General features: G+C 39.1%; 2 protein-coding genes and 1 long non-coding RNA gene across 6 annotated transcripts in view; 1 reads left to right on the top strand and 2 right to left on the bottom strand.

Moving 5' to 3' along the window:
• ACOT12 (acyl-CoA thioesterase 12) overlaps window positions 1–13,267 on the top strand; it is a gene marked incomplete at its 5' end in the record, with an annotated part of 59,213 nt that extends 45,946 nt beyond the window's left edge. The window contains 4 exons of the mRNA XM_082377415.1: window positions 5,307–5,440; window positions 7,188–7,316; window positions 8,690–8,816; window positions 9,085–13,267. Of these exons, the coding sequence (XP_082233541.1) occupies window positions 5,307–5,440; window positions 7,188–7,316; window positions 8,690–8,816; window positions 9,085–9,234 (540 nt within the window). The 3' untranslated portion in view covers window positions 9,235–13,267. The remainder of the gene's footprint in view (window positions 1–5,306; window positions 5,441–7,187; window positions 7,317–8,689; window positions 8,817–9,084) is intronic.
• Window positions 115–5,315, bottom strand: LOC309622544. The gene is made up of 2 exons (XR_014240957.1): window positions 4,315–5,315; window positions 115–1,606 (listed from the first exon to the last, which is right to left on the bottom strand). It is a non-coding gene; the product is annotated as an uncharacterized lncRNA (long non-coding RNA).
• Window positions 13,268–18,182: 4,915 nt separating the features above from the next.
• Window positions 18,183–27,567, bottom strand: ZCCHC9 (zinc finger CCHC-type containing 9). Of its 4 annotated transcripts, XM_082378425.1 has the most exons (7): window positions 27,430–27,529; window positions 26,633–27,111; window positions 25,889–26,295; window positions 22,411–22,561; window positions 22,048–22,140; window positions 20,059–20,127; window positions 18,183–18,793 (listed from the first exon to the last, which is right to left on the bottom strand). In XM_082378425.1, the coding sequence occupies exons 3-7, from the start codon at window positions 26,270–26,272 to the stop codon at window positions 18,675–18,677; spliced, it is 816 nt and encodes a 271-aa protein (XP_082234551.1). In that variant the 5' UTR covers window positions 26,273–26,295; window positions 26,633–27,111; window positions 27,430–27,529; the 3' UTR covers window positions 18,183–18,674. The 4 variants fall into 4 exon arrangements, with proteins under 4 accessions (XP_082234551.1, XP_082234553.1, XP_082234550.1 ...); XM_082378427.1 differs by lacking the exon at window positions 26,633–27,111 and having other exon boundaries at window positions 22,403–22,561; window positions 27,430–27,567; XM_082378424.1 differs by lacking the exon at window positions 26,633–27,111 and having other exon boundaries at window positions 27,430–27,567.
• Between the last annotated feature and the right edge of the window lie 302 nt (window positions 27,568–27,869).

The raw sequence follows: 27,869 nt of genomic DNA, 5'->3' as shown, positions 1-27,869 counted from the left end.
ATAGATTCATACACAGTCACATATATATTCATATATATAGGAGTATAAGCTATAAAAATATTAAATCACTATGTTATACACCTGAAACTAATAGAATATTGTAAATAAACTGTATTTCAATTTTTTTTTTTTTTTTTTTGCTGTGTTGGGTCTTTGTTTCTGTGCAAGGGCTTTCTCTAGTTGCGGCGAGCGGGGGCCACTCTTCATCGCGGGGCGTGGGCCTCTCACTATCGCGGCCTCTCTTGTTGCGGAGCACAGGCTCCAGATGCGCAGGCTCAGTAGTTGTGGCTCACGGGCCCAGTTGCTCCACGGCATGGGGGATCTTCCCAGACCAGGGCTTGAACCCGTGTCCCCTGCATTGGCAGGCAGACTCTCAACCACTGCGCCACCAGGGAAGCCCCAAGTATTTCAATTTTTTAAAAGGTAAAAAAAATCTTTGGGGGAAATTTAAGAGTCAAGTATCTTTCCAGCCCTGTCTCTACTCCTCCACACTGGCTGATCTAGGGTCCTTCAAATCGCCCTACACATTCCTACCTCTGAGCTTAGTTCTCATGTTCCACCTCTCTCTCCTCCTCCTCTCTATCTACCCCAGTCCTACCTGGTCTTCATGACCCAGGACAAACGCTTTTCCATAAAGCCAATCACCCCTGACTGAAGGAACTTATCCCTCTAGGAACTCCTTTAACAATTACTTCTTTATGATTAACTGGTCAATTAATTATGCATTATCTCATGACATTTCTCCCACAGCTACGTTGAGTTAGTATTTGTCCTACATAGTAATTTAACTTTTTACACATGGTCTTTTTCCCTAACTAGATTATAAACATCTTAAGAAAGAAGCCTTGTCTTGACATCTTTCTTCTCAGCACCTTTTACAATGTTTTGCATGTCATCAAAGTTAAATTAATGTATATCATTTGGATTTTAATTTTATCTAATTTCAAAGGTATATCAGGAGACCCTTTGAGGCTGATGTCCACACTAAACAGATTATAAGCTCTTTAAGGACCATTTTGTTCAGGACTATAGTCCCAGAACACAGCAGTGCCTAGCATTCAGGAGATGCTCAAGAATGCTGACATTTTGTCTATGCTCACATTTCAGTGTGTACTGTTTTTCATCATCAGTGAAACAGTAGCCTCTAAAATATGATTACCCTATGTTCTGGTTTTCCTGGGACAGTCCTGGTTTTCCCATCATAATTATTAACAGTGCCTAAGTGTTCCACTTTGGATATTAAGTTATATGGTCACTTACCCTGATATCAAAGCAAATTCAGATACTTCATTTATTGTTTTCAGCTCTGACTTTGACCTTCTCTGCGTGTTTTGGCTTTGGTTGTTTGCTTTTATTATGTCTTGGTGCTCACTTCTGAATCCTTTCAGGGTCTTCCTTACCTTCTTTGGATCCAGTTAGGTTTCCATCTGTGTTTGGTTCAGTGATGCAGAAATACAGGTTTAACATAACTAAGTTGCTTGCTTCTCTTTATCCCTCATAAAAGCTGCTTCAAGACTGTTTTCTTTTACTAATATGAAATCTGTTTCTTGCATCATTGCTGGCATCCAAGCATTCATGAGCAGCGTAGCAAAGGACAAACTCATGTCTGGAATGAAGGACGAGAACATATTTAGTGAAGTCATTAAAATTTCAATTCTTAAAGAGTTTGGTGCCAGAAACCAATCTAAACAAATAAACGTATATTTGCTAGTGTCTAAGGAGAGCCATCAATAATTAATTCTTAAGTTTTGTACAGATACTTATTAGAGAACACTGTATAATTAAACATTCTTATGTTATCTCTGTTGAATTTGAAGCCCTCCTTTATTTTTTAGATTGTATTTATAATAAAAATCTAAATTTTTCTTTCTGAGTTATCCCCCTCTTCTCTCCCACTTTTTAAAGCTTTTATGTGGTTTTTTAAATCACCTTCACCATTATATGCTTTTAATTTAAAAATACAGCTCACATTTTTTTCTGTCACCTTTTAGCTGAATAAATTCTTACCACAAAACAGTCTGTTAAGAATTATACTTATTTCGGGTTATAAAAATCTATACTTATTTTGATATAAATTTTGATAGATGGCAAAATTCTAAAATTTCTAGTATTTGTAATGAAATTGGGCAGTACTTACTGTTTTAACCCATATTTCATTTTCAATGTATAGTGTTGGAATTAATAATACCAGTAATACAAGGAACAAAAGATGAGCCCCCATCTTAAAGGAGCTTATAGTCTATTTTGAAAGCATCACATATATACATATCATAGCTGAAGGTAATTTTAAGGTAGTTTATAAACAAGTGAGAGATTGTAGTATTTAAACCACAAAGGTCAGCTCTTAGGCAATTCAAAGTCAGGGAAGACAGTTGTTTAGAGACAGCTTTGGAGAGGAGTTGATCCTTTCCTCCTTGAAGATAGTGTAAGGATAAATTACTGGAGGGGTAAAGAGTGCTTTCTAGGCAGTGAGTAGCTTTGAGCCAAACCTTCCTGGTTGGAACTGGCATGGGTAAGAGATTGGCCTGACGGGAGTAGCTTTTTATTTAGGGAGTAGCTGAGAGTGTACTGGAAGCCAGAATGGCAAGGCTCATGTGAAAACCTTCACACAGTACAAAACCCACAGGAAACAGACCAAAGAAGAGCTATTCTCATTGAAGCTGGGGAGGGGCTGGTCCCAGAGCTCCACCTGATCATGTCTCCTCCCCTTAGCCCGGGGGGTAACCTACCTCCAAGGATGCTACCCCTCGACCCATGACTCTGTAACAACCAGTTTTGTTCTCCTTTCCACAATATAGGCTCAATAACATGTTTGTCAACAGATAGTATAAAATTCTAAAACTTTGAGTTATGTCCTCTTGCGCTATTTGTATAAGATCCAAACCCATTAAACAGAATCTTATTAGAATGAAAAAATATATCATTAGTAAAATATTAACAAGCACCAGCAGATTTTGAGCCTACTATAAACTTCATTTCATAGACTAAAATTCTCCAGGCACCCAATGATAACACATTTGAGATGATAAATGGAATTTAACCTGTATTCTTCTAAGCATGAAAGGGAACTCGTTTTCTTGGAGAGTTGGTCTTGGAGAATTTTTGCACTAAGCAAAAGTTGGCTTTCCTAAAATAGTAGGGTTTAAAGAGAACCAACATCAACCGCTGCCTTTCCTTGTCTGCTTTGTCTGCATCAATGTCATTAACTCTGATTGTCTGCTACTTTTAACTTTGGGGAAAGGATCAAAATATCATCCACTCATCCAATACTGTACTTGGCACTGGATAAGTCAAGTGAGCTTTATAAGGGCAGAATTTAATGATGGCTACTTAGCGTGAAGTTTGTTTTGGCTCCAGGATAGGAAGTAGCAGCATGTATCTGCAACCTGGGGAGCAGCTTCCTGGAAAAGTGCTGTGATAGTTTCCTAGGGCTGCCATAAGAGTACCACAAACTGGGTGCCTTGCAGTTTTAGAAGCTGGAAGTCTGAGATCAAGGTGTTGGCAGTGTTGGTTCCTTCTGAGGGAGTGAGCGAGAATCTATTCCAGGTCTTTCCCCTAAAGCACTTCTGGTGCTTTGCTGGCAATCTTTGGCATTCCTTGGATTGTAGATGCACCACCTGACCTCTGCCTTCACCTTCATATGGGGTTCTCCCAGTGTGTGTGTGTGCGTATGTGTGTATGTTTACGTGTCCACATTGCCTCTTTTTATAAGGACACCAGTCATATTGGGTTAGGGGCCCATTCTACTGCAGTATAACCTCGTCTTAACATATTACACCTGCAATGACCCTATTTCCAAATAAGGTCACATTCTGAGCTACTGGGGGTTAGGACTTTAATATATGAATTGGGGGAGGGGGGGATACAATTCAACCCTTAAAAAATGCTCAGTCCAGTGTTACATCCCACTCCACCCTGGTTCCACCAAGGTTGACCATGGTTGCCTCATGGCCAGAATCTGACTGAGGTGGTGGGATTCACTCTCGCCCCCTGCCCTTGCCTCCTCTGAGACTGCAGAGCCTCAACAGGCTGGCTAAGAGCCACATGGACACCAGGCTTTGATAAGGTGACTTCCCTCTGGATTTACACCAATGAATCTGCTTCGACTTCTGCTGTACGGGGGGCAAAGGTAGGCATGTCTATGCTGGGGTGAGTCTCAGCCACCAACTACAGCTGCATTCATGGTTTTCTTTCTCTTTGATAAGTGCCCACAGCCTACATCATGTCCTCCTTTGCAGGCTCAATTTAAAGACAGGCTTGGCACTGAGGTCAATTAGAGAGGTAAAATAGCATAAGCAAATAGTCACTTCTTACCTTTCTAAGCTGCTTTTAGTCAGTTTCTCATTACTTCATTCTCTTCCTAAAGATATTTATGTTTAAATAAAGGTTTTCTCCCTCACAGCCTGATTTTTCCATCTGCTTGATTCCTGCAGTGAAGTCTTAACCCTATGTTTGTTTGTCTTCTCACAGCTTGTTGCCATGGGAATGATTATAAGATGGCAAATTTCAACACTGTCTTCAAAGCACCCTGAAAGAGATGGAGAAAATGGGCAGGATAGAAATGTGCTCTTAGCTGAACACATATCTCTGATTACTGGCCAAAGCACAGTAGAAGGAAAGTTCAGAGTAACAAGGGATACATTAATGCTTAAGTATACATCAAATGGATCCCCATGACAAGCCTCCTCTTATCTAAGGAATAATAAGCACTAGAAACCCAGGAATTGGCCACCTTGAAAGATGAGCTCTTGTGATTCACAAATGAAAGAATGCTTTGTGCTGAAGAAACGCTTCAGCGGTCCTGTTGAGAGGCTGAGTTGGTTCTAGAGGTGTTGACTTACTTCCTGGGTTCCCTCAGCCCACATGAAGGCATGCCTGACATCCTGAGAAAGTATGTTAGGCTGTAGCCTTGGCTCCAAGGTCTTAGGGGGAAATGAAGCACTGACTTGCCCAGCAGTCTGGTTATAATTTCTGCTTTTCCTGGATAGAGGCAGGGAAATACCACAAAGAGATAAAGAAAGAAAGGCTTATGTTCTTAATTGTTCATCAGAAAAACTATTGCACAATAATAACCCACCCTCAAGTCACATATTGTTCAGATGACACAGGGGCATAGCATCCTGGTCTGAGCTCTAGACATCCAAGTATTTAAAGTCAACTTGCCATCATTTGGCTTCATTATTATCCAGGTGCCAAGATGCATTAGCTAGTGCAATCAGCCTATGACTACGTATATATGCTTGTGGTTTTTAATATAAAAACACCTATATTTCTTTTGTAATTTTTTTCTTGTTATTTTCTTTTAGATAAAAATATATACTCTGGAAGAGCACAATATTTTATCTGTTTGTGTTGAAAAGCATGTGGAAAGACCAGCACACTTGGCTTATCATCTCTTGTCCGACTTTACCAAGCGACCTTTGTGGGACCCCTATTATATGTAAGAATAAATTTTAAATATTTTCTTATTCAACCCTGACATCATGTAAAAGATGACCTCTACATTGCAGTCTATCTCCATTGCCCAATGTATGACCTATTGTTTTATTAAACAGTATTTGCTAAAGCTTGCTCTGCATGGAAAACTGCATCAGGTGCTACTGAGAGACACAAAAATTATTATAATCATCTATTTTTCATCTATATTGAGTTGACATGCTTTACCCACAACTATTGTACTCCTATCAATAACTCTTCAAAGTTGATATTATTCCTATTTAACAAGAGAGAGATCCCAAGACTTGCCAACATTACACAGGCAGTAAAGCAATGGAACATGAATTGGAACCCAGGTCTGTCAGGCTCTGAATTCCACACTCTTGTACTTTAATACACAGTCTCATTGCTCTTGAGGAAGTGATTATCAAATAGTCCCTCCAACTTCCCACTCTTGATCTTTATTTGGCAGTCCCCTCTTTTTCTGTGAAGCAGCACTCCCTGGTGAGAAGCTGGGAGAAGCAGCTGTGTGAGTACACTCCTTCCTGCTCTCCATGCCTGATCAGGGCCCACTCCTGTCAGCCTACATCTCTTCTGTTACTCCTTGTCTCCCACATCCCTAATCCAATCTTCTCCACTCTCCCTCCTTTCCTGGAATGCAGAGCTGGGCATCTTGTCAACTGCACTGTCAGGGTAACACCCCCTTCTCCAAGGAGTCCAAGCTCCTGGGCTGCAGGGCTCAGGCTTCATGGACATCTTGCTTGAAGGAAAGGATTGGTAAGATTATACCTATTATATTCAGCATTACCATTTACTTCCTAATTTGGACGAAGTGGAGTTTCACCTTTTAGATGTCCAAATCTCACTGTGATTAACAGCATGTAACAGACAATTTAACACCACTAAAGTGAAACATCTCTGGGCTCATGTGTTACATTTGCATAGATGCCAGAATGATACATCCTGGTTAATGTTAAACATTCGGAGAGAAAAGGAAACACTTGACGATTTTCTTGCATTGATCTTTGTAGATACTCTGTAAGTACAAAGATTTTAGCAAGAATGATGCCTAAACTTGCTGCTCTTTTCAAATGTTTCTCCCACTATTTTCTATATCACCTGACATTCTAGCCTAATTGAACTTGAATGAAGGAATGAATGAGTTCTAATTCCACTTACTTTTTTTTTGCATCTATCATGATTCAGGTACTGTGCCAGGTGTTTTCATTTGATCCTCACAATAACCCCATAGGTACTATTATCTACATTTTATAGATGGAAAAAAAGTGACTTGCCTAACATAACATAGCTACTAAGTGGCAATCTGAGACTCAAAGGCAAGTTGCTTGATTCCAAGCTTAGTGCTCTTTCCCAATATACGATATTCCTTTACCTCAGAGTCATTGGATTGTCCATATAATTCACTAGTCTTCAAAATATTATTACTTGATCCTAGAGAAAAATAATTTTGTGGAAAAAAGAAAAGCGCCTTTCTCTGCAGTGTTGAAGGCAGTGACCTTAGAGTCAGATGGCCAGCATTCTTTTCATCACATGCAGAATTATTCCTTCTGGCCAAACAACTCTAAAAACGGACTTTAAGAAATGATGCTGGCTTTGGGGGGATGGTTATGTGAGCAGAAGGGTGAATATGGACACCAATAATGAAGTTATGCAAACAAACAAAAGAAAGGAATGCCTTATTCTACCAGGTAGAAAAATGTAGACTTTCTGTCACTGTTCTATTTACATAGGTCCTGTGAAGTCATAGACTGGGTAAGTGAAGATGATCAGATATATTATATCACTTGTCCTGTGGTGAATGATGACAAACCCAAAGACTTGGTAGTACTTGTTTCACGGAGAAGGCCTCTCAAAGATGGGTGAGTATATGTTATTCAAGTGTTATAGCAATGTCTTACAGTATAGAGTAGAAAGAAAAAGTTGATATGAAAATAAGGAAGTCAATGGAATAAGCATTTCTGGTCTTGAATGATGCTCATGTGAATTTTTTCTAGATGAGGCTTTAGTTATCATTAAAAAACAAACAAACAAAGAACCAGAAAGAAACAATTATCTATTAAGTGCCAGCCATGTGCAAGGCATCTGTAAGACTCGTAAAGCAGTTCTCTTCCCTTTTGCTCTATGCAGATGTAAAACGGATATTTAGCAAACCTTCAAAATATCCGTTATTGTAAAAATGCAATGAAAGCCAAATAAAACACCAGGAATTGGTTTTGGTTCAGAATTTACAGACTCAACTGTGCTAGACACCCAAAATGGCTGGCTGTCAATTAGAGTGTCTGTTCATGGCTTCTCCATGGGCACTGGACTTCTCAGAGAATAGTGTCTAGGTTCCAAGGGGAAGGGTCCCAAGAGCAGGTGTGCAAAGGGACAAGAAGTGGAAGCTGCCAGGGCAGTTATGGTCTCCCCCTGGAACTAGCCAGCATTATTTCTGATGTCAAAGCTGGCCTATAGAAATAATCCCTCCCGTGTGGGATTAATGCACATGGATGTTCAGTGTAGTATCATTTACTATGGCAAAAGATATTAGAAATAAACTGAAGCTCCATCTTATTAATTATGGTAGAACCATACTACAGAGTACTACACCAGCATTAAAAAGGATGAAGTAGTCACAGAGGCACTGATACAGAAACACCTCCAAAGTTTTACCATTAGGTGAAAAATCAAATTATAGACCAATATTTGTAAAATGATTATATTTATGTAAAAATCTACATACGTCCATTTGCTTACATAAATGTTATATATTTATAAAAAGATCTGGAGGATCACAATATAACGTGGGCATCTCTAGGATAAGTATGTATTGTGCTTATGGGGGACTGAAGGATGACTTCTGTTTTCTAATGCATAGGATTCTCTATTGTTTGAAGGTTCTTTAAAACAATGGTATTATTTTTTCATTAAAAAAAGAAGAGATTGAAATTACAATCCATTAGGGCAACAACAAAAAAAAAACCAGTTTGGAGGTTGACTGCAGCTTTGCAGAATTATACAAAGTATATGTAATTCTTAGGCAGAAAACACCTATGGCCCTTATTATTATTTGCTATACTTGAATGTATCCATAGAGAACGTTTTCCTATGTATACCACTCATCTAAAAGATCTGGGTGTCTATAGTTTTACTTCTACTATATAAACAAGTTGCATTAACTGTAGGAATTTATTTTCTAACAACTATTCTTTGTTTCTCTCAAGAACTTTGAAAATGTCCTTTTATCTTTCAGTCACACTTACACGGTGGCAGTGAGGTCAGTTATTCTGCCATCGGTCCCACCTTCTCCACAGTACGTCAGAAGTGAAATCATAAGTGCCGGATTTCTCATCCGTGCTATTGACAGCAGTTCATGTACCGTAAGTTTGATGAAACATCTGCAGATTAATTTGTTCCTACAGATACAGAGGAACCTTTTACCTGGATTTACTAATTAACTGTAATTCTGCAATGTGTGTCGACCCACACCCACCAGGCAATCCTAAGGTCATCCTTTCAGATCCATTCCCAAAAGATTAGGGTCATAGCCTCCCCTACACCAACAAGATTGAGATCTCTGCTTGAAAAAGCTCTAAGTCAATAAGAAATTAAAATATTGTTTTGTTTTGCTTTGTATTTTTGAAACAGGTATCTTACTTTAACCAGATTTCTGCTAGCATCCTTCCTTACTTTGCTGGAAATCTTGGTGGCTGGTCAAAATCCATTGAAGAGACAGCAGCCTCCTGTATACAATTCATAGAGAACACTACTGATGATGGGTTGATAAGCATATTTTAAATGATAAACTTTAAATTATCTGTCATTTTATTTTCCACTTTCAATTTCAAGCACCCTTAGCTCTGACACTTGACAAGCTTCTGGGCCACAAATAATTTAATATCAGTCTAAGCAAAATGCAGTTATGAAGAGGTTAAAAAACAAAATGCATCCCAAGTCCAATACCAGTGATTTGGGTTAACATTAAAAGAGCTTTAAAACTCTGTTTTAGACCACCCGTGGCTTTGCTCCCTTCCAGGGGCACAGGCAATGGAAAATTTCCCACATGCAATATTATGTGTTCTGTAAAATGGTGGAAGTTAGGTTAATCAAAACATTTTTAGGCTACATGTTCTGTTTGAAAGTTTACAAAATTTTATAAAATCAGAAATGATAAGTTGGCTAGTTGATTAATAGTATGGGGTTGTTCCATGTACAGCAGGTATCTGTATGTCAGGAGCATCTGACAAGATGTATTACATGTTTTAGAGCTTTAAATTAGGAAGACATTAAAACATAATGGAATCCAATCAATTTTAGTAATAGGAACTACTTTCCTAGTGTCATTTAACATATATCAAGTTAGCTGACCAATTTAGTATCTATTGCTCTATCTACACTCACAAAGTACCTGCAAAATGTGATATTGTAGAGAAAGCATTAACTGAGCTCTACTTTCATAATCATTACATTAGAACTTTATTCCCTAGGCTTTTTAAAAAAAATTATTTATTTTATTTTTGGCTGTGTTGGGTTTGTTGCTGCGCATGAGATTTCTCTAGTTGCGGCGAGCAGGCGCTACTCTTCATTGCGGTACACAGGCATCTCATTGTGGTGGCTTATCTTGTTGTGGAGCACGGGCTCTAGGTGCGCGGGCTTCAGTAGTTGTGGTACGTGGGCTCAGTAGTTGTGGCCCATGGGCTTAGTTGCTCCGCGGCACGTGGGATCTTCCCGGACCAGGGATCAAACCCACGTCCCCTGCATTGGCAGGTGTTCTTAACCACTGCACCACCAAGGAAGTCCCCCTAGGCTTTAACATTTATCATTTTACTCTGTCTGTGATTTGTCTTAACTCATAAGACAAACCAGCATACGTCAAGTTAGCATCCTCTACAGGACAACTTCTAAAAGTTAAAGGACTTCTCCGTTAAGAGTTTAAAGCACTTAAGAGATTAGTTACATCCTGCTTTAGTTTGTCAAATCTTTACTTCTGTCCAAATCTGGTTGTAATTATTTTTATTAATCTGTGCCAGCAGATTTTCATTTATATGAACTTTGGACTGTGCCCCAATTTTATGAATTAACATTTATATACAATAAGAAGAGTGGATATGTAGATTAAAAAATGCTTATACATTACATTCCAAAAGTAGAAAGATTTTTGAGAATATTTTTAGATTTTAAAAAGGTGAGAAAAATGAGCAGTAAAGAGGGTTACAGTACACTAGAGTTTTGTATGCTAAAATTTCAGCCCTCTCCTACAATTGAAACACTTCTAACTTCTGTCTCTCCTACACTTCTGAATTTATTTATTTTTTTTGAAACTTTTTCCTGAACAGTAACAGAAACATTATGAGGTTGAAGGAATAGAGTAACTTTGGCTGGATCACTTTTAGACGTAAAGATGTTGCCCACTCTAACTTATAACACAGGCATAGTCAAGCACTGTCCAATATGGTAGGCACTAGCCACATGTGATCATTTAAATTAATCAAACTTAAATAAAATTTAAACATCAGCCACACTAGCCCCACTTCAATATTTTCAGTCACATGTGGTCATCATGGCCTAACTTGAAGTGCTCACTTTCAGACTACTGGACTAAAGAGACTTTTAAAGGGCATGACACTGGAAAAGATAGCAATGAATTCAGGCTCTACATAGGTCATCTCAAAAAGTTTAAAATCTATTGCCTCAAACCATGACACAACTGACTAGGGCATTCTTATTGCAAAATTCAACAACAGCCCTTAGGTTTACATTTCCCTTTTTTTGTCTTTTTTTATAAATTTATTTATTTTATTTATTTATTTTTGGCTGCGTTGGGTCTTCGTTGCTGCATGCGGGCTTTTCTCTAGTTGCGGAGAGCAGGGGCTACTCTTCGTTGTGGTGCGCAGGCTTCTCATTGCAGTGGCTTCTCTTGTTGCAGAGCATGGGCTCTAGGCACAGGGGCTTCAGTGGTTGTGGCTTGTGGGCTCTAGAGCGCAGGCTCAGTAGTTGTGGTGCATGACTCTGTTGTTCCACAGCATGTGGCATCTTCCCGGACCAGGGATCGAACCCGTGTCCCCTGCATTGGCAGGCGGATTCTTAACCACTGCGCCACCAGGGAAGCCCTATATTTCCTTTTTTAATGGAAATGTATTTGATTGCTCTTTCACTCATTCAATAAATATTTATTAAGAACCTACTTTGTGTTAGACACTTTTAGGCATTGTGGGTTCAGCAAGGAACAGAAGCATACTGATAACATCATAATAAAATATTGATAAATAAATAGAATATTTAGGAGATAAGTGTTAAATGGAAAAATAAAGCAGGGTGAAGGATGTGAGTGCTGGGGAGGTGTTGGAAGTGGATGCTCATATTTTAAATAGGGTGGTCACTTGCCAGAAGCAGCAGGAAAATGCTTCTGCTGCTTCTGGGCCCCCCTCCCCAGGGCTGGGAGGCCAGCGCTACGGCTCAGTGCAGAGCCTGGGGTCCCTCAGCCCCGCTGACTTTGCAGACGCCCCCCTCCTTACCTCTGCCACCCACACTCCAGCTGGGCCAGGGCTGGAGGGGCCTTGTGAGGAGTTCCAGGAGTTGCCCTCGTGCCTGGGAATGCAGGCATGTGGACCAGGGGTCAGAAGTGTGAAGCTTCACATCTACTCCTTAAGGCCACTGCAAGTTAAAGACGTAAAATTTAATAACATTTTTCTGGCCATGAAACATGACTTTTGTTAAACAACAAGAAGGTGTGTGGGGGAGTTCACACTGAAAGATAGTAAATATTCTATATAATGAATGTAGCAATACATACATCCAGGATTTGGGCTTTTGGTTATTGATGGCCTGGCAGATAGGGTGGTCAGAGTAGGCCCCACTGAGGGATATTTCAGTGAAAACCTGAAGGCAGAGAGGGACTGAACCACGAGGATCTCTGGAGATAGCATGTTTCCTGCAGAAGGACTAGCCCAGGCACAGCCTTTGAGATGGGAATGTGTTTCTGGCACATTCCAGGAAAAGCAGACGCTGGATAGGCTGGAATAGAGACGTAATTAAAGACAGATGAATTAAAGACAGCCTTTTCTGGATTTCTTTGGCGCCCTGACTTTAAGCAAACACGACTGAACCAAGGGTAAGCAGTGACGCTGGTGCGTCAGCAGTCACCCTCAAGCCGCTGGAGACTAAGGACAGAGGGAACATAAAAATGTAGTCATGCTTATTTTCTCCTTTGGAGTGTCAAAATATCCTCCAGGAACACTAAAGATTTCATACCTTTCTTGATAGTAAGGGTTTTCAAGTGTGTCTAACAGGCCTGAAAGCTGTTTGATTAAGAAAGGAAGTTCTTCCCTATTAATTCTTCCTGGTTTTAATGCAACTGAGTTTCTGATTTATATTCAGTTTTTCTATCATATTTTTAAAGAAGAATTCTAGAGAAAAAAAGATGTAAAAATTGATCTACACAGTTTATAATATAGTTTACCCTTATGGTCTAACAGCTCTAGGAAATAATGAACAATTTTAATTAAATCTAGAGAAATCCAGAGTATTTTTATATATACCATCACATGGTTTTGTTCATATTTCTTATTGCACATTTCAGAGACAACTTTGGACATTTTTATTGGTATATTTATAGGAGTAGTTTTGAAAATATATGTTGAAAATGTGTATGTTAAGGAATAAGTTTTATGTTTAGAATAAATTATTCAAATGTAAACTATGAAGGTTGTTCATGATTCATTTTACCCGTTTGAAGGTAGTGTAACTACTGGAACAGACAGTTCACCATGGGCCCAGAGGGGGCCTGCACATTATTGCTGAGTGTGCCAAACTGCAAGACTCACTTATCCACAGGCAAGTGCTAGTCCCATAGGCAATTAAGTACGTCAAGGTGACCACAGCTTAACTTCAGTGTAATGGCTCACTCTCTGGGCATAGGAAGGCTGGCTTGTTTGCTCTGTGCTACAGCGTTTGCAACTTGTTCCTCAGCAGTGACACAAACCCGCTATGTCTATAGCATCCATCTGGGCACATCATGTCACCCTGTGGGGACTAAGAGAAAAAGGGAAGCAACAGAAATAAGTTGATACTCACGATACTCACGCTGTTTGCTGTGCCATGAATACTATCTTTTGTCTCTGAACCAGGATTCTCATGCCTTGTCGACATCCATGAAACAGTAACAGACTAGTGTATTAAGAGTAAGATTCACCTCCAGATTCAAAAGTCAGAGAAATATTATAAAATGTCTTTCTCATTGTACACTTGCAGGTATAAAGTACCATATAAAAATTATACATCTGATGCCATCTTTCCCTTCCTCATTTTGTGACATTTTTAGGGACATTTGAAAATAGATTCAAAATTAATATTTCTATCATTTCCATAGCTCATTATCCCTCTCCATGTCCTCCCTTCTTTCCTTATCTGGCTTAGATTCCATGGTCTATCATTAATATCACACCCTGGAAAACACCTGTACCTTTTCCTTTCATTCGACTTGTCTGGCAAACTCAAAACTGTGGTTAAAGTATTTGTAATACCTCACCCCTGCACTAAGCACCTGAAAATTGTGGACAGGTCTCACTTGAAATTTATGACCACAGATTTCAAAAGGGCTCTGATAATACTACTACATTTCCTATATGTTTGCTATTTCACACTGCCTTCTCTTCCTTCAAGTTTCTCATGTCTCCTACCCTTTCTCAGTTAATGAACTTTAGAAAAAACTACTTTGAGGAAAATATAAACCATTAGGCAGGAGTTGTCTCATCTCCCCATCTATGTACATTCCACATCTTTGCCATCCCTCCTAACACAATGAATTAAACATCTCTACCCCTAGCAAAGAACCATTTCTCTAACCTTCTCCAAGGCTCCCCTCCTCCAATTCTCTTTTTTTCTCTATTTCAGGAGTCTTTCCTGGATTATTTTCATAGCCACTATTATCTCTTATCTTAAAATAAATCAAAACAAAGCAAAACAACACTTCACCTGATCCAGTTTCCTAAAGGCCACCCATCTCCACTCCAATTATCTATAAATGTGGTCTTCATATCCTTATTTCATTTACCGAATTGTACTTCTCCCTCTATTACTCCACAAAGACCTCTCTTATTGCCACAACTAATGGACCTGTTCTTAGCTTATTTAGCCTCTGAGCAGCATTAACAAAGGTGACTAGTTCCTTCTTTTTGCAGCATTGTCTCCGCTTGGCTTCCATGATGTCACACTCCTGGATTTCCTCCTGTGTGACCAGTCACACTTTTAAATCCTCTTGCAGTTCTTCCTCCTCCACCAGACCTCTAAATATTAGACTACCCAGGGCTCTGTTCTTGGCCTCTTCTCCTCTATCTCCATTCCTCAGTGAGTCCACCCAGCCTCTGGGTTTTAAAAGACATCTACTTGCCAATAACTCCCAAATCTGTGTCTCAAGCCCTAGACTCTCCTGAACTCCACACTTGTATATCTAACTACTTACTTGACATTTCCACTAAGATAATCGTCATCTCAAAGTCCACATTTCCAAAACAGATCCCTTAATTCTGCCACCTTTCCCTCCATAAATCCTCCTTCCTTCAGGAAATCTTATCAGCTCTATGTTAAAAATATCAACATAATCAGAACCTGACCCCTTCTAACAACTCCACCATGACAACCCTCATTCACACCATCTTCTCTCACCTGAATTATAACCTGTTTTTATCCTTACTCCTCCCTTCACTCTGCTCTCAACTCGGCAATCAGATCATGTCACATTTCTCCCCAAACGTGTGAAAAATTTTGCCCATCACAAAGTGAAAGCCAAAGCTTTATAATGGTCTGGGGTATGTTGTGGTACGTTGGATTATTTTTCAGAAATATTAACTCCCTCACCACCATCCCCACCTCCACGAACGGAGTGCGCTATTCTACCTCTTCTCTCTGAGCTCGATTGTGTGACTCCTCAACAGACATGATGCAACCAAAGGCTTGAAAATGGTTTTGCAAGTGGACCTGCCCTCTTACATCTCTGCCACTGTCCTGAGAAAAACATGTCAGGGCTAGCCTGCTGGTCCCAGGAAAAGGAAGAGAGACACATGCAATAGAGCTTCTTCATCTGAGCCTAGCTTAGATCAGCTGACCCCAAACCAGACTTCTTATGGAAGTGAACAAGCCCAAATGAGATGAGCAGAGCTGTCCAGATAAGCCCAGTCTAGATCTGACTCATAGGCATGAGCTAAATAACCGCTTAGTAGTGTATGCTTCTGAGTTTGTGGTTTTTATGTGGCAGAAACTGGTAGAGGCTGTAAGATATGACCCCTGTTAACTATGTGATCTTCTACTAGTTTATCCCTCTCTTTTCCAACCATATTGGCTTCTTTGCTGTTTTTCAACTATACCAGGCAGGCTCCTTCCTCAGTATCATTGCATTTACTTACTACCTCACATCAAGATATCCAAGGCTTTCTCCCTAATACCTCCCTGTGTACTATACAATGGAACATTACAAATGAACCTTGAAAACATTATGCTAAGTGAAGGAAGCCAGTCAAAAAGATCACATCTTCTTTCTGCCCCTCAAATATGGCAAGCTCATGGCTTTGACTATTTTCTCTCCCTAAACGCTCTTCCTCATTATCTTCACAACAGATTTCTTCTTGTCATCCAGATTTCAGCTTAAAAGTCTTCCCCTCAGAGGCCTTCCCGATTACCCAATCTGAAGTAGCTACCCAGCCTCTTGCAACATCTCTGTGTTAATTCTATCACATATTCAGTTAATTCACTCATTCATTCAACAAGTGTGAATGCTCTGTATGTGCCAAGCACTTCTGAGGATAATGAGTAAGACTCAAAATTCCTGCCCTCATGTAACCTATAATCCGGTGGAGAGGGGACAAATAGTGTTACGTAGGGACATAAATTATGGAGAAAATTTAGACAGCAAGAGAAGAAAAGTTATTGGGATGAGGAAAGAGCTATTTCCTATAAGGCTAGTCATAAAAGACTCTCTATTAAGCAGATTATAAGTAGACGCCTGAACGAGGTAAGAGAGGGTTGACTCTGGAGTGTGGTGGGGAGAATGTCAAGAAAAGAGTAACTTGAGATGCGAGCCTACAGGCTTGGAATATAATTGTACTGAATAAAATGGGGACAAGAAAGGGAATTAATTAGTCCATTTTTTCCCACAGGGGAAGTGATGAGATTTAAAGCTATTATGAGTTTGAGGTGTTAGTGCAACATCCAAGCAAGAATGTCCAGCAGGCAGGTGAGAAGACAGAACTGAAACCAGGGATTTTAGGGCAAGATGGAGATTTAGGAGTCAGCCATAGAAAAGTGAAAGATAAGCTTGTAAAGAGAGATGACATTTCCAAAGGACTAAAGGAAGAAAAGAGTGCTAACCACTAAGTCTTAGGGGATTCAACAAAATATTTATAAAATGTATAAAATATCCCTCTCTGATATTATTTTTACTGATATTTCTGATATGTATTTTTTGTTCCTAAGTCTCCTCTCCATTCTTCAGCCCCAGCAGAATGCAATGGCCTTGTTTGTCTTATTCACTGCCACAATCTCAAGTGCCTGAAAGAGTACCAGGAACATAGTAGGTCCTTGGAAAATATATAATGAATAAAGTAAATGTGTGCCTTCTTCTTTTGGCATTCTTAGTAAGAAAATAACCAGCATCAAGCAATACACAATCTCTCAGATGTCAGAATTTCTGTCTCTGGTGAGTTTAACAAAGTGTCCACATAGTCTTCCAATGTTACATTCAGCACCTGCAATTTATTTCTAATGATTTCACTGTCTACTTTATAGACCATTAAAATGTAAGCAAAGTAACCCCAAGGAAGACAAAATTGACATCCCTGCATTGAAGACTACATAAAAAACATTAGACTTAACTTGCAGCTGACAGGTTTTTGACTTTCCAGAGCCTTTTGCTCCTGATAGGACAGGTGAAATAAATCTGGGTGTGTTCAGACTAAATGACTAAGGCAGCACTGCTGTCCTTTTCCAGCTGCATGACTTGTACCATTCCTTTTAAATGGCACTCATTTCCTTAAGCTCTTGGATGCTGAGCCATATTCTGTCATGTTTTCCTCTGTCACTGGAAAAAAAAAAAAAGAACAGCTCCTATTAAGATTAGAAATGTTGAGGTGTACAGACATTAAAACAGAAAAGTGTTCCTTTTCTTATTTGGTAAATATTTTGCTTTTGAAACATCAGTAACTAATCACAGCTGTTTCCTTTCATTACAAATGTATCCAATCAGGTAAAATTCCAAATGAAACACACAATCCAACAGTCATTCCATTATACAGTACAATGGGAAGCGTAAGCCTTGTGAAATGTATGTATTAAGTATGCATGTATTCATCAAATCAAACAAAGAAGCTAATGGGTCTCTGATTAGTGTTCTAACTCTGTTATGATGATGATGATGCTTGCATCTCATCCTGACTCATCTAAAACATGTGAACAAAATGCTATTAAGTTTGATAGACAATCTGTTATGTGCCATCATCATTCTGGTTAAATAGCACAAACTGAATTTTGGCTAGAATTTCTCTCTTGAAAATCAGGGGCAAAGAAAGAGTTGCTGTTAAGTTAATAATAATTAACTGCTGTTAATAATTTGTTCTTTATGTCAAAACTAAAACAAAAATTAATAAAAATTAAGCTCATCTAGGATTCATAAAGATTGTGTTTCCAAAGGGATTGTTACATGGACATTAATGGACAATGGCTCATTCAATCCAAAATTAGGTATTCAGAAAAATAAGTAAATAGCAAGTGAGTTTTTATTAAATATTTTTAAAATACAGATTTTGTGGCAATTATAAATTAATTTCTAATATAATAATAAACTGATACTTTGAACCAAGAAAACAATATAACAAAAATTCATTTCCAAATGCAAAGCAGGTACCCTATGTTTAGGGATAGTTCATATTAATGCATAATCTTGTTTTTAGAAAAAGATGATTGCTACAATCAGGTATATAACCACTGAGTTACACCTAAGTTCTGTTGGTTAAAAATATATTCTTTAGAAAATCCATTTTGAACACATTATACTTTTTTTCAGTGATTTTCTCCAAACAATGGTAGAAGTGCTCCTTGATGGACAGAACTCAGGAACTGCTTTGACCACACCTAGATTATACTGATATCTACAATACAGGACTCCAAGGGAGAGTCCAGCTCCAACTTATGAAGTAGGCCCAGTTCAGAATGCTTAACAATGAGGTGCTAACAAACGATAGCACTAATCATCAAAAATTAACAACTTTAGGTATCTTTGTTTTGGGTTTCTGTGGTTTAGGCACATCCAAAATGTCTTCATAGTCCGCACTCATTCCCTTTGCCCAGCGACCAACCGTGACCATTCGATCTGTAAAGACATAGAAAAGTCAGAATGTAAGAGAAACAGTCATCAAATACATCCACCTAGATTGGTATTGGTTTAGCAAAGGAACTAGTTTTGACATGAATAATCACAAAGAGAGAAGACTCCATCACTAAAGGAAAGTGAGCAATTCTGTAATTGATTATAACCCTTGATTTCAGAGTACCACAGGCAATTTCTCATCCCAATTAGGGAAATGCAGCAACTGCTTTGCAATGCACGAATTGATGAGAAAGCTTTCATTCTTTCTCAGAGTTCATCATTATAGAGTCAATGAGTTCCAAGAGTCTGTAAACAGCAAGAGTTATGAAGCATCAGTTTCAAATGAACAAGATTCCACCTGTGAAATTATACAACATCTGCTTGTCAGTCTTGTCATTTGGGAAGAGGCAATCCTCCCAGGAGGGAGAATTCAAATTCCACTTCCATCATTTCAATCTCACTGCCTACAGTGTAGTAAAGACTATCTTCTTCTAGACAAGATTGTAAACAAGAACTCTTGGTTTTCAGATTCAAATGCTAGGGGTAGGAAGTAAGAATGGGCAGGCTTATTTGTGTGGTACTATGACTATATGATATAAAAAGAAATGTGCTTTTTCCCCAAGAAGCACTAGTGGGCTATCCCACTGTCTTGCTTTCTTTCACACAGGATTATCATCCTTTTAAGCTAGGTAAACTAATGTAATAATGGTCTCCACATCCCAAAAAAATCTGCCTTAGGTTTGGTGAACATTTATGAAGTTTTCGATGACCGAGGGTAGTATTTCACTGGGAAGAAAATATAACTGGCCAGATGCTGTGTGGATAACACAATTTTAATATTTTCGGCAGTTTTTGCAACTAACTGAATCCTTTTGGTTTCAGAGCATACATGAGGATACTCAATCATAAGAATACTGTAAGTTATTCTCAAATTTCTTATTTTCTCTTAGTGAATTAATACTTTTCTTCAAGTAACAGAATTGGCTCTATTATTAAATACATGGGTTAGCAAATAAAAATATTTATGAATAAGATGCTTTATAAAATCAGGGTCCTCTGGGGCTTACTGGTCATTTTTTTTTCCCACCTGAGAACAGCAGCTGATGCTCAGTACTGCTGATAAAGAAATGATGAAGTCATCGCTGCAGTAGGAAACCAGGCAGCCTTAAAATCAGTTGTGCATCAACAAGTTATTAATAACAAAATTCAGCAAAAACACAGAGGAATACTAATCTCACCCCTTGTAAATGGAGGCCCAGAGATCTCACCTGAATTCTGACTTCCGGGGCAATCTTTCTTAAAATGTTCCACAGAGCCACAAAGTCTGCAGCAACCACCTATAAAAAGAACAGAGTAATTGAAAACCTCTAATACTTACATAGGGCTTTTAATGTCTCAAAGCACTTTCATATCTTATTTGGTCCTCACAACCTTGTTAGTTACGAAGGTAGCTGGAGCCAGGAACTTACTCCTATTAAGTCCATTCTCCATTCCTCTTGACCTCAAAGAGCACTAAACTGTACCTACCCACCATTTCTTGCCCCTGGCCTTCAGGGCAGATGTGGGAAAGAGAAGTGAGATATGACGGAAGGTACGTGTCCTCTGGAGTGTCCAAGAGCCACTGCACAGAAGCCTGGATCTTAACCATGGTTAGAAAGGGAAGGGTTTGTGAACTCTGAAAAATCTCTGTGCAGATGCATTTTTTGAGGAGAATGCCCACAGTTTTTAATCAGATTCTTTAATGATCAGAATGTTTAATCATGAGGTGCTATGAGGTCCCCAAAGGGTTAGGAACCACTGCTCTGCTGTACAGGTCAGATGGGGGTGATCAACTACAAAAGGAATGAAATTAACTTTTGTTTCAGTGCCTTCTATCTGCCAGGCATCCTAACTCGAGTAAAAATGCCTATTGGCCTTCTTTAAGCAACATTCCAGGACTGTGAATTACAACACATTTGGTTTCTAAAATGAGTCTTCACTGAATGGTCGAACACTATTGCTTAACGGTCAAGCATTATCACAATCATGCTCATAATGTTAAGTGACTCACTCAGAAAAATGACCCTAATAGGATGAATTCTCACTTCTATGTGACCTACTCCCCTTGCTGCACTTTTTTATATCTAGTCATTTTGGTTGACCATACAAAGGCATCTTTGCTCACTAGTCATATTACATGACCTGTTTCTTAAGTTCAAAACTGAAAGGCACTTTTGAGCATCTTCCAGGTCCAAGACTCTTTACTATTGTAGATGCCATAGTGAAATAGAAGAGGCATTTGAATAATACATTTTAATCCTCCTAACTCTTCAAGGTAAAATACCATAATTCATCAAATCTAAGACACCACTGATTATAAGATGTATCATTATTCTACATTGCTCTCTGGAAAAAAAAAACTTCCAATTATGTGACACCCCCTAATAGTAAGATACATTGAGTTCAGAGATACTAAAATGTGAAAAAATGTGCATTTTAGAATCAATGAAATACAATTTTCTCATCTCCATTTTACAGGTAAGGAAACTGAGAAGAGAGAATTTAACTTGGCCAAAGTCCCACAGTTAGTGAGTGGTAGTGCTGAGGTTATAACTGGTCTAACTCCAAAGCTATGCTTTTTCACTGGACTTCTGCAAGGGAACCCAGTCATAATACAAGTGGTTTCTAGAACCTGATGGTACCAGCATCACATTAATAAATGACTCACATTAACAGATGACAACCTCCTCCTTAAAGCTTTAAACATCACAGACTTTATGTGGGCACCTTAAGCCATTAGTTGAAAGGTAAGAAAGTTACTTGATTCCCATGCCAGACAACTAACTAAGAAAAACATTCAGAAACAAAAGTTACTACAAATATGAATAGTGTGTACCAACCCTTCTACCCAAAATGGTATGCTAGACTGAGATTAAATTCACAACACTATTTTTTAAATCTTATCCTAGTTTGAGAAATTATCCCTTTGTTTCTGTTATGTTTAAAAGTAGATACTTATAACATACTCTCATAAACGATGCTGAAGCAAGCACAAATATTTTGAAATATACACGTCAGTTTTTTCTGATTTGATGTATTAAAAATAATACCAAGTTACATTACACAAAATGTCTAGTACATAGAATAGTGCTTGACAAAGATAATGAAATTCTCAAGATTTTGCTACTTACTCAAGAATTTATTTAAAAACTGTTTAAGTATAAACTAAATCACAACTGCATGATGACTCACCATTTTCGACATATAAATGTACTCACCATCAGCATAGAGTCCTTTGGGATTATCAGGACAGGATCTGGACAGATGTCCCATTTCCCCACAAACAAAACATTTTGCAAAAGGAAATTCACCTGTAATAATCAACAGTTCCTGTTAAGTTATATATATCTCATGTAATTCATATTATTTTAAAACACTGTATTCTCAGAGTGTTTTCAGAGTGTTTAAAAAACATATTTGTTTTTACATGATTTAAAGTTTAATCTCATTTGATTTCAAAATATTAAGTGACACACTCATAACAAACCTTGTCAACAACGAAAAAAACAAGTTGGCTACTTATTGGCCACTTTCACCATTAACCAAATAAAAAATTGATAGAAAAAAAGATACATTAATACCAAAAGCTGGGTCTACTTTAGCCTTGCACTTGGTTATTTCATGCTCTGTGGATCCACACCGGTAACATATTCCAGTGCCCATTTCTTGATTCTCAAGGGCAGCTGGGCAATCTGCAATCCCATGGCCAGGTTTTCTACAATGGAAACATACCTGGGAAAACAAAAATGTGAGTTTCCACACTGCAACACTACACTGGCTTTATTAATTCTAGTCATTAAAAATGTCTTTAAAACACTCCTCATTTTAAAGTTATCTAGTTCTTTTTTTGAAATCTCAGTATTTTATCTGTAGAAAAACAGTGTTTCACATATTCCTAAACCATAAGGAATGTCATTTCCATCAGAGAGTTTCAGTGCTTTTGAAAACCCTCAATCCATAAATCTCTCAGTCTCAGACACAAGTTATAAATGTCTTTGTAGGAGGTAATCGCTTAAATGAATTAAGCAAATATGGACTATTCATTTCGTTAACGGGGATGTCTGTACCTAGAAACACTGAGTTTTCTGGAGGAGATGGACAATGACCATAAAAATGATCACTCAAAATTAATACTTTCAAAGTTCACATAATTGAATGAATTTGGGCCAAGTGATTCCATTTAAATTATGATTCGAATCATAAGATATATTTCGTACCAAAATGTATGCTTAAATTTTTATATCTTTCATACATATTCCTTACTATTCATAAATAGATAGAGGTTTCATTTTAGAATATATGCACATTTTCAAGGTATAATTCTAAGATGAATTATTTGGCTCCAGCCTAACACTGAACAATGGTTTGGTTTCTTTACATACTACCTAGCAATCTGCAGGATAGTTTTCGCTGTGATGAATGAGAATATCAGTCATAATCAAAGATGGTAGATAGCTAAAGTATTTTATTTAAACTGGAAAAAGGTATACTTTTTGGATAACAAATAATTCATCATTTAATCTTTTTTCGAAATAAGCACAAGGTTTTTAAAAAGCAAATTCAGTAGGTAAAATAATATTTTGCAACTATGCCCTCACTTTCTTTTTTTCCTGTTTAATAACATACTGGAAAAGAATGAGTCCCTTTAGTCTTTATTAACTTTTACATTTAAAATGAGCTAGGGCAAACAAAGAAAATTCATTTATTCTACAACTGCAGGAAAAGTTACTACCCAAAACTGGATCACCAACATAAGAAGTCTTGGATTCTTGGTAAAGTCAAGGTTGTCTCTAGTAACCTGACAGCTTACTGATGGGGTTTTATCTGTAAAAACCTAATCTTGGGGCTTCCCTGGTGGCGCAGCGGTTGAGAATCTGCCTGCCAATGCAGGGGACACGGGTTCGAGCCCTGGTCTGGGAAGATCCCACATGCCGCGGAGCAACTGGGCCCGTGAGCCACAACTACTGAGCCTGCGCGTCTGGAGCCTGTGCTCCGCAACAAGAGAGGCCGCGACAGTGAGAGGCCCGCGCACCGCGATGAAGAGTGGCCCCCGCTCGCCGCAACTAGAGAAAGCCCTCGCACAGAAACGAAGACCCAACACAGCCAAAAATAAAAAATAAATAAATAAAATTTAAAAAAAAAAAAACAAAACAAAAAGCAAAAAAAACAAAAAAAAAACCTAATCTTCACCAAATACAAACTTTTTGAATGATCCTTAAATTTAATGTAGATGGGATTGTGGAGAGTGGACTGGTAAATTTCTAGATGTCAACTTATTAACAATAGAACTGATGCTTAGTCTGCTTAGTCTGAGGTATTAAAAAGAAAAACAAGAAAATGAGTTGAAGGGTCTCAACAAGCCATATACTATTGAAAGCACATGCTTTAATATAAAGAATTCCTTTTTTTTTTTTTTTTTTTGGAAAAAGAATGCCCTTCCCCTTAATTAAAAACATAGGGCTTCCCTGGTGGCGCAGTGGTTGAGAGTCTGCCTGCTAGTGCAGGGGACACGGGTTCGAGCCCTGGTCTGGGAAGATCCCACATGCCGCGGAGCAACTAGGCCCGTGAGCCACAACTGCTGAGCCTGCGCGTCTGGAGCCTGTGCTCCGCAACAACAGAGGCCGCGATAGTGAGAGGCCCGCACACCGCGATGAAGAGTGGCCCCCACTTGCCGCAACTAGAGAAAGCCCTAGCACAGAAACGAAGACCCAACATAGCAATCAATCAATCAATCAATCAATCAATCTTTAAAAAAAAAAAAAAACATAAAACTTCTCTTAAAAGGTCACAGTACTAAACTTTTTCAAAAAGTATGCAATTCACCACACCAACTATGTCAATGAAATTATCTTTACATTATCTTTACATTAAATTAACTTGACTTTAAAATATTTAAAAATTGTATAATTTAAACAAAACTATCTTGATACAAATAGAAATGATTATCTTTTCCATCCCAATTTATCCATAAGGAACATTTTATCAGTATTATCTCCACAAAAGAATCTTTAAATATGACACTGCATAAAACTAATCCTGCAAATAGCCAGAAGCCACATCTATGGAGGCTGTAACATTTCAAGTCTACACTGGTGCAAACAGTGCTCTACATGTGGTAATTCTAATAAAAAATAAAACTGTAAAATAGCAACAAATCCTGATTCTTATGTAGTATCCTGCTAGAAGAATCCCTTGCTAGAGAAGGGAAAGAATTATACCAAGTAGTTCATTTCCTGTGTCTGACACAGTTTAAAATCTAGGTCTTGGCACCACGGAAATAAACCTGTAGCCCCCAGCACTCCTCTCAGTGTAACATGGGGAAGGAGGGAGCAATGACTAGGGACAGTCTCAAGGAGTTTTAACTCTGCTATTACTCTGCTGTGTTACTAACCAGTATGATTCTTATTAGATCTCCTTCCTGTGCAATCAGTTTTTCAGGGATAAAGATAAAGGGAGACATCCTTTCCAACTAATGGGAACCACACATATCTAACCTGTTGTACTTAACCTTCCCCCTTATTTTGATCTTTTTTAAAAATGGCTGTTTGAAAAAGGGCTACTGGAAGGGGAGAGAACATAGGTCTTAAAGTCAGACTCTGGGTTTAAATATCTTCTTTTTTTCTTTTGGCTGAACTACATAGAGTTAGCAGCTCATTTAGGTTCGTTATTTATTTAATAATGTATATACTTATAAAGTGCCAACCACTATTCTGAGTAATCAAATATTAACACCTTTTCCTGGGTTTGAATTTCTCCTCTGCTACTTGCTAAGTGGCTTTCAGCAAGATACTTAACCTAGCTGCACACCAGTGTTTTCTACCCAAAATATGGAAATAATGCCACCATCTTTGCATGTTGTGATAATTAATCAGTACGTCAATTGTCTAGCATAGAGGAGGTGTTCAAAAAAAGTCCTAGTGTTATTACTAGCCCTCAAAAAGATGCCGTATAAGTCTACTACATAACCACAATCAGACTCTGCTAAAATACATATCTGAGTGCATGAATAATAGTTTCTAGCCATACAAAGTAACATTTTAGTAGAAGTGATCATCTTACCATTGCACTTTTCTTTGCTGCTTGTCTTTTTAATCGTCTTCCTTCCCGGCGACTATCTTTCTTTAAAGCAACTGCAATTTCTTCCCTGACTTCCTGACTGTCTGCTGCTATCATCTCCCCATTGCGAACCATCTGTGAGTTTTGCCTTAGATATTCCATGAATCCGTTCACATCTTCATTTAAATACTCCTTTTTCTTTTTATTCTTTTTGTGTTTTGCTTGGGATGCATGATTTTTAAGGGACAGACTATCGGCTTCAAGTTGTTTACTCTTTGGTAGGTTTTGGCTTTTTCCCTCAAAGGACCCCTTCTTCATGTCCTCCCATGATGTTGCAGGGAAGGGTCTTTTGTTCTGTGTGGTAGTAACTCGTGCCCACCTGGTCATGGCTTCATCAGATGTTTATCAGTCTCTAAGACAAGCATGGCCAGTTAGTCATCTCAAATAAAAAAATGAAACTAAAGATACATGCTATATCACTATATCACCTGTACCCATATGTTAAGAGTTTTAATTATTAAAACACTTTTTAACTTAATTTAGATATCTGTATATTTAATTCTATAACATGCTGCAGCGATATGCCTGTAATGTAAATCTAGCCCTTGCTACCACACCAGTAAAAAAACAAACAGCAACAACAAAAAACACACGGATATAAATACTTGCTTCAAACTGGAAAACAATTCATTAAGAAACCAAATTATTTCCAAAATTAAATCACATAGTAATAGTAAATGAAGTTACTTTTCCCAAATTCTGCAGTTTTCTTAGCGGTTTATTTTCCTATCTCTAAGTCCCAGGTCTACTTTCTTCCAATCTTCTTGCTTAGTCTGCCATTTCATCGCAAATAATTTGCACAGCAAATTAGTAAGTATACACAACTCCTGTCCTTTGACCTGAAGTCTGTCATTACAACTCTTTCCGGCAGATTGATAAGCAAAATATATGTGTTTGCAGTCACGTGATAATACCGAGTCTTCCTTTTATTAATCAGAGCGTAAGCTACTTCCAGCCCAGCTGTTTCAAATCATTTTCAGTTATTAAGACGCCCCTCTTTTAGGGTAGCATCCCGTGCGGAAAACCTCAGTTCCTGTCACGACATCCCTTCAACACAAGCTGCGGGGCGGAGCCAATAAACAGGTGTGGGACTGTGCACAACACTTCACACCACGCGCGCGCACTCGTCGCTGCGGATCCTGTGACTGTCACAGTGGGGACTGGAGCTGTTCAAGAGGAGAAAGGTTATCCTTCCCCTGAGTATATGGAACAGGGGAAGCTCTGAGTACCCGGTCGGCCGGATCCATTCGACCCGAAGGATCCCAGTGGGGCTGGCCCGCGCCGGCCCAAGCGGCCAGCCTCCTACAGCTGAGGCGGATCCCGTCACCGGCGGCCTGGGCCCGCCGCGGAGCCCGGTGCTTCAGCCCCACCTGGCGCTGGGGGCCCTCGGGGACCTAGCCGCCACTCCCTCCGCCCTCCCGCCGCGTCCCAGGGAACGAAAGAGGGGATCCCACCACCTTACTCCCCCACGCGCAGCTTCTTACCACGCACGAATCCTCCAGAGCAGCAGAGTTGGCAGGCCAGAGAAACCCGTCCCCCCTGCGGCGGCGGGGGCGACAGTCGGGAGCGGAAGCACGTCGTCCCTGACAGCGCGTCACTTCCGGGGGGTAATTGGCTGACACGCCGAGGTGCGGCTATCAGGTGCTATGGTGCCTCTCAGCGCCAGTAAATGTGGCTAATTAGAAAATGTGAAGCTCGCAGTGTTTGAAGGGCCCCGCTCTGGACGCCGGAGACGCGAAGTTGAGAGTGCGGAATCTGTCCTGTGTGGAACGCACAGCATAGTGGGCGAGATGGATGGAAGGATCCGTGGGGTGGGAAAGGCCCGAAAGACTTCCCTGAGAAATGATCTTTGTACTGGACTTCGAAAGATATAGCAAATATTTCTTGGGATTGGCGGCGGGAGGGAGTTACGTTTTTCTATCCG

The sequence above is a fragment of the Balaenoptera borealis genome (genome assembly GCF_965194805.1).
Source record: "Balaenoptera borealis genome assembly, chromosome: 2".
Lineage (NCBI taxonomy): Eukaryota > Metazoa > Chordata > Mammalia > Artiodactyla > Balaenopteridae > Balaenoptera > Balaenoptera borealis.
The sequence above is the reverse complement of the archived record's forward strand: the minus strand, read 5'-3'. Positions and strand labels throughout refer to the sequence as shown.